This window comes from Tauraco erythrolophus, chromosome 1 (assembly GCF_009769465.1).
Source record: "Tauraco erythrolophus isolate bTauEry1 chromosome 1, bTauEry1.pri, whole genome shotgun sequence".
NCBI lineage: Eukaryota > Metazoa > Chordata > Aves > Musophagiformes > Musophagidae > Tauraco > Tauraco erythrolophus.
In genome coordinates this window covers 65,399,950-65,407,100 of record NC_141465.1, presented here as the reverse complement: position 1 = coordinate 65,407,100, position 7,151 = coordinate 65,399,950, and the positions used below count along the sequence as shown (strand labels likewise).

The 7,151-nt window shown below is 57.3% G+C and overlaps 1 protein-coding gene across 1 annotated transcript; it reads right to left on the bottom strand.

Annotated features, from left to right (window-relative positions):
* Positions 1-764: 764 nt before the first annotated feature.
* On the bottom strand, positions 765-2,084 carry POU3F3 (POU class 3 homeobox 3). The gene has a single exon (XM_086610461.1). The coding sequence runs from the start codon at positions 2,082-2,084 to the stop codon at positions 765-767; it is 1,320 nt and encodes a 439-aa protein (XP_086466587.1).
* Between the last annotated feature and the right edge of the window lie 5,067 nt (positions 2,085-7,151).

Here is a 7,151-nt window from a genome sequence, read left to right as displayed (position 1 = left end):
CCTTGCACCAAAATTCTACGGTTTGGCCAAGAAAAACAGGGTGCTGGAATGCAGCAGGCACCCTCTGATTAACCAGATTATTTTGCTTCTGCTTCCCTTTTTTGGATTGCTCCCATTCAAAGAAAAAAAAAAAAAAAGAAAAAAAAAAAAAGAAGGGGAACAAAAAAGAGGGAGAGAGAAAGGAGAAAAAAAGTTTCCGTGATTCATAGAAGAGAGCCCTTTTGGGGATAGGGGGGAGAGTGCGGGGAGAGGGGGGGGAGGAGGGGAGAGAAGAGGTGCAGACTTCAGTGATGTTCCTCGCTGCAAGAAGGGGCTCATTCGGAGAGTGAAAAATAATAATAATAATAAAAAAATAATACTAAAAAAAGGCCAAGCCCACCCACCCAAGCCCTGTCCCCACAACCAACCCCCCGGCACATCTGCAGTTTTGGTGCATTAACGCATCTCCACCCCGTTTTCCCAACACGGTCTAAACGCTCTCGCTCGGATTGACCTTCTCCACCGCTCCCTATTGGTATCGATCTTATATATATATAGATGCACTCATATATCCATATATATATAAACACAAGCAGTCTGAACGAGCCTGGATCGTGCGTGCGTGTGTGCGTGTGTGTGTGTGTGTGTGTGTGTGTGTGCGTGCGTGTGTGCGAGTGTGTCTGTGTGAGCGTGCGGTGCCGGCGGCGGTGCCGGTGCCGGCGGCGGTGCCCGGCCCGGCCCGGCCCGCGCTGCCCCCGCGCCCCCCGGCCCGCCCGCGGTGCCCCTCACTGCACGCTGGTCTGCAGTCCGTGGTGAGGGGGCGGCGTGTCGGAGTTGACGGTGCCGACCTGGGAGTAGACATCGTCGGGGGTCTGCTGCTGGATCCCCGGGGGGGTCATCCGTTTCTCTTTCTGCCTCCGATTGCAAAACCAAACCCTGACCACCTCCTTCTCCAGCTGCAGGCTGTCCGCTAGGTTCGTAATCTCCTGGGCGGAGGGCTTGGGGCATTTCAGAAAGTGGCTCTCCAAGGCCCCCTTGACACTCACCTCGATGGAGGTCCGCTTCTTCCTCTTCCTGCCCTGGGCGGCGATCTTGTCGATGCTGGTGGGGCTGCCCGTGGAGGAGTCGGCTTCCTCTAGCCACTTGTTCAACAAAGGCTTCAGCTTGCACATGTTCTTGAAGCTGAGCTGCAGGGCCTCGAAGCGGCAGATGGTGGTCTGCGAGAAGACGTTGCCGTAGAGGGTGCCCAGCGCCAGCCCCACGTCGGCCTGGGTGAAGCCCAGCTTAATCCGCCGCTGCTTGAACTGCTTGGCGAACTGCTCCAGGTCGTCGGAGGTCGGCGTGTCCTCGTCCGAGTGCGGGTCGTGGCTGTTGACGCCGCCGTGGTGCGGCGGGTGGTGCCCGGGGTGCTGGTGGTGGTGGTGGTGGTGGTGCCCGGGGTGCTCGCCCAGCTCCGGCGTCTCGCCGCGCACCAGCCCCGGGTGCACCAGGCTCTGCCCGCCGGGGGGGGGGCTCAGCATGCCGTTCACCGTGAAGCCCCCGGGCTGCGAGTAGAGGAGCGACTGCTGCTGCTGCTGCCCGCCGGCCATGGAGGGCAGGTGGGCGGCCGCCGCCGCCCCCCAGGCCGCCGGGTGCCCCTGGTGCGGGGGGCCCAGGTGGGGCGGCCGGTGGTGCAGCGCCGCGCCCGAGTGCAGGTCGTCGCGCCCGCCGCTGCCCTTGACGTCGGGCGGCGGCGGCGGCTGCTGGGGGCTGCCCGTCATGCCCACGGGGCTGCCGGACCAGGGCGAGCCCGCTTCGGCGGCGGCGGCGGCGGCGGCGGCGGCGGCGGCGGCGGCGTGGGGCAGGGCTGTCACCCACTGGTGGGCATGGCTCAGCATATGGCCGCCGTTGCTGGCGGCCATGGCGCCCGGCATGAAGTCGCTCTGGACCATCTTGGCCGCCGGGTCGCCGCGGTAGCCGCCCGCCACCGAGGTGACGGCCACGCTGCCCGGCTGCATGCCGCCGCCGCCGCCGCCGCCGCCGCCGCCCGAGTCCGCGTGGACGATGGAGCCGGCCGCCAGGATGCCGTTGCCGGGGAGGTAGGGGTTAGAGGTGGCCGCGGCCATCCCGCGCCCGCCGCCCGCCGCTCGCCCCCGCCGCGCCGCCGCCGCGCCGCCGCCGCCGGCTGCCGGGCGCCCGCCGCGAGCGCCCTTGCCCGGCGCTGCCGGGGCCGCTGCCGGGGCCGCCGCCCGCGCCGCCGCCGCCGCCGCCGCCTTCCCAGCCTCGCCGGGGCGCCGGGGCGCGGGGTTCACCTGCTAGCGCTCCGCGGCGCGCTCTCCTCCGCCCGTCCGCCGGCCGTCCTGCCTCCGCTCCGCGGCGCGCTCTTTGCAGTCGCCGGCTCTCGCTTCGCCTTTTTTTTTTTTTTTTTAATCGCTTTGCTTTGCTTTTTTTTTTCTTTTTCCAAAAAAAAGGAGAAATATTTAGCTGTACATATATTTTTCCTCCGCCTTCTTCTCGCCCGAGTTTGCTGCTCGCAGGGAGGAAACCAAACAAAGGCTAAAAAGCGAAAACGGGGGGGGGGGGGGAATCAAAAAGCCCCCGTGCCTTCTCCCCTCCGCTCCCCTAGGAGTACATCTCCACCTCTCAGCCTTCCCCTCTCAGAGTGAAACTTTTCCTTTTCTTCTTCCTTTAAGGCTTTGTGTGTGGGTATATTTTCCTTTTTCTGTCTCTCTCTCTTTCTCTCTCTCTCCTCGGCTCCTCGATCTCCTTTTTGCTCTTTTATTTGCAAGTTTTGTTGGTGTCCTAAGAAAACTTCCTGTGATGATGATGGTGGTGATGGTGGTGATGATGCATTTCTCAAAGTTGTGCTGTTGCTGGAGCACTTTGTCCCCTTTGAAACAAGAGTCCTGTCGGAGCCTTCTTGCTAGAGTCACGCTCTGGATAAGACATTTTTTCTCTCTACCTTTCCTTTAGGCGGTTGGAAGAAGAAGAAGAAAAAAAGTAAAAAAAAAAATTAAAAAGTTGAAATTTCTCGTTACCTCGCGAATTGTTTCTCTCCCTCTCCCGCTCGCTCGCTCTCTCGCTCGGTTTGTTGTTTGTTGGTTTTGGTTTTTTTTTTTTTTTTTTGTGTTTGTTTTGCTTTTTATTTTAATTCCAGCAGTTGGTCGAGGGAGGAGGCGGAGGAGGAGCGCCTTGGTGGAGAGGTGTGTGTATGTGTGTGTGCATATATGGTATCCTTTATACACTAACTCCAGCGGGGAAGTTGGCTGCCGGGCTGGCAGCGCGCACTGGCGGTGCCGGAGTCCCGCCGCTCGCCTCTCCCCGCCTCCCTCTCCCGGGCCGTGCCCGCGCCCTCCCTCCCGCCCTCTCTCCTTCCCTCCCTCCCTCCTTCCCTCCCTCCCGCCCGCCCTCCCGCCGTCTGCCCGCCGCCGCCGCCGCCGCCCGCGCCGCCACCACCCGGCCCCGCCGCGAGGAAGCCGGCCGCCGCCGCCCCCGCCGATTGGCTGCCCGCCCCGTGACGGACAGCCCGCCGCCGGCCGCGCGGCCCCCCTTCCGGCCGTTCCGATTGGCTGCTTTTTAATTTAGGCAAAGTGGCGTCGGAGCTGGAAGTCACCCCCCCCCCCCAGCCCCCCCCCCCCGCTTTCCCTCCCTCCTCCCTCTCCCCTCCCTCCTCCCTCTCCCCTCCCTCCTCCCTCCATCCCTCCCTGCCCTCCTCCCTCCGCCTCTTAACTCTTCCTGCCCGGCAGCCGCACGCACCTCGGAGCTCTCCCGTCGCCGCCGCCGCTCGGGCAGGGGCGAGCGCGGGGGGAGCGGGCGGTAATAATTAATAATAACAACAATAATAACAACAACTAGAAGAACAAGCCGAAGCCGGGCGGCAGTGGGAACGGCGAGGATGCCACCGCCGTGCACACGCACCCCCCATCCCGAGCCCCCCGGTACTGCCCGCATAGGCACCCAGAGCCGCCCCCCACCTTCCCCATCGCGCCCGCCCCCCGCCCGCCCCCTCCTCCCTTTGTCCGCCCCCGCACCCCGGGGTTAGCCCGGGCCCCCGGCCGCCCGCAGCCGTCACGCCAAGAGGCCGGCCCGGCAGCCCCGGCGAAGGGCCGCCCCGTCGGCGGTGGAGGCGGGAAGGGGAGCCGGCAGCCGGGCTTGCCCTACGAGCCGCGGTCTCTCGCAGGGAGCCGGCCCCGCGGCATGAAACGCTGTATTATTTCTCGTCCAGCGGAAAGAGTTAAGGGGGGCGGGGGAAGGCGGGGGAGCGAGGGGGAGAGATGCGACCGAGCGGAAACGCGGCGCACAGGCAACCTCAGTGAACCACGGAAAAAGAGAAAGTGGCAACAAAAACAAGGGCAAATTGAACGCTCCTCGGGGACCGCCGGTGCAATAACACCGTTCGGACATTCAGGGGACACGGCGCTGCTCATGACCGCCGCCGCGCCGCGCTGTCCCACGCACGCCGCCCCCCCCTCCCCCCCGGCCCGGCTTCCCGCGGGGGCCCGCGCCGGGAAAACACGCGCGGTGTGGGCATTAAAAGGGGGAGCGTCTCCCCACCCCCCGCCTGGCCCTGCCCGCCCCGTTCCCCTCCTCCGCACGCTGAATAATTTGGCCCCGGGGAGGGGACGAGCCGCGTCCCGCTCGCAGAGCCCTCCGCGCCCCTCCGCGCCCGGCAGCCGGTGCTCAGGGCTCCATCCAGCCCCCGGTTCGCACGGCAAAAAATACCGTGGTAGGTAGGTTTAGAAAAACCATGAAAGTGAAGCGTACGGATCTGAAGGGCACTGGTAACTAAACCCCGAACATAACGATTTTTTTTTTTTTGTTCCCATGCGTCCTCCAAAGGTTTCTTTTTTATATATATAAAAGATCCAACACAGATTTCATTGAATAAATCTGAAATCTCCAGGTGCAGACGTTTGAATAGTCAGTGCCAGAACCCCATGTTTTCCTTTCCAGCCGATTTTGCTTGGATCAGGCTCAAAAACCGAGTGAGTCTCGTGGTTTTGTTTACACTGAATGGGGAGGATAGGAACGGTGCCATGGGGCCGTCTTTCATTAATATACAGTGAGGATTTTGTCTAAATTACTGCTATGAATTTCACAGTACACGCTTTCAAAAGCCGTCTCAGGTGGCCTGATGAAACGTGATAGCGCCTCTGCAAACAGATCTACTTTCTTAATAAAAAGGGAAGGGGGAGGGAAGAAATCCCCCCCAAATAAAAAAAAAATGTACACTCTCATAACAGCGACAACAAAAAATAAAGCTTGAGCTGGAGTGATGCATTTTATTAAAAAAAAAAAAAAAACAAACCCCAACAACAACCAACTTAGTTCCCCAACTCTTCCCACCCCCTCCCTTGCAGAGTGTGATTGTTTTGTCTGGAAAAAAATCCAAAGTATAACAAGGGGAGAACAGTTAGTGCTGATTTTCATTTGCATAAATTTTCATATATTTTGGTGAAAATAATAGACTAGTGGAGAGCGGGGCTTAGTGGAGTCAGTGCAAAGGAAAATCTTAACATGGATCGTTTCGCTGGAGTTGAGAACATGCTTTTCCCCCCCTGTCACCTTATTAAAATCAAAAATTAAAAAAAAATAATCTCTAAATCCTGGAAGTATGATCGGTAAGTGTTTTACATTTTTTTATCTACTTTCGCTTTCTTTAAAGTCTTCTGGATTTATATTTTCAAAAGCTTAGGACAAGACAGGGAAACCCATGGCAACTGCCTGGAAGGAAACAGGCTTAAAAAAAAAAAAGGAAAGGGAAAGGGAAAAAAAAATCCCACCAGCAACAAAAAGCACCTTAGTGAAATATTACATAAAAAGCATGGATTCATTCCAAAGCTCAAGGCAGCAAAGCAATTCTTCAGCGCTGGAAAGTCTTTCTGGTTACTACTTCACTTTTCTGGGCACTGTTAATTATTGTAACACCAGGACTCGGGGGGGTTGGGGGGGGGGGCGGGGGGGGGAGAAAGCTCTCGAAAATATTACAGATTTGTGAAGGAGAGGAGAGGCAGAGATGCGGGCTGTTTTCAAACGCTGCTTCTTGGGTCGGGGGGGGTGGGAGTCTCCCGGCGGGCGGGGAGGGGGCCCGGCCGGTGCAGCGAGAGGGAGAGGGGCCGGGGCCACGCCGGGGTCGGGGCCGCGCCGGGGCACGGGTTACCCGGGCACCTGCTGGCAGCGCCGGTGCGGAGGGACGGGCGCGGGGGGAGGCAGGGGAAGGTGCGGAGCGGCGGTGCACGCAGAGGGTTAATATTGTAACTAGGGAACAGACGGTTAAGCACAACATCTAGAGCTCTGTAGTGAAAGTCCATCAGAAAGAGTATAATCAATCAAAACTAACCAGGACATCCCTTCATTTTATTCTCCAAGGAGATTGGGGCTGGAGGATTACAGACCAGATTTCACTTTGTTTCTCTCTCCTGACAGTCTTGCCTATCTCTCAGCTTTCCCCGAATCCCGTCTAATTGAGAGGTATAGGCTAATGATCTGAAACTCTTTTATAGCGTTTGGGTCAGTGTGATAAATAATGTGATAAATAATGTAGGATGAAATTAGTAGGCCAGATACAGCTCCTGAAAACTTTACCGAGGCTTAAATATCCCATTACGTGACTTTCATTTATTTTAATTTTGCTGGGTTATTTGCATATTTTTTTTTTCCCTCTCTTGTCCCCCCCCCCCCATTGCTGCTCTTTTGGACACACAATAGCTGGTGATCATTGTAATTTCCTAGAATTAGTTACTTCTTTGGAAACGGTCGATAGTCAAATCAATAAAATGGCTTGTAAAACTAGGGAGGTATAGGTTTCAATTTGGGGGGGAGAAGAATCGCTCATTTTCCACTTCTTGTTGACGTGCCCAGCGTCTCTTTTGACTGGGGTTAACTCTGTGTGCTCCATCGGAACAGATGCCGTATAGAGCTGCTCCCTCAAGATCATTTGTTTCCTTGATGGGGGAACATTTCTGAGCAGAACATATTGGTTGCCATAGAGAAAGAAATAAAAGGAAGAACACTAGTCACATTAAGCTATATGTTTGTGCACTGGGCTTTAGATAAAAGGACCTCAGTTCGAGCCAGAGAGAACGGGGCCAAACCCGAGCTTCTTAGCTTCTCTAAAACTAGCCGTATTTTTGTTTTGGACTTTTACGGTTGAAACATGTAAGCTAATTTTATTGGCTGTCGTTAATTTTATA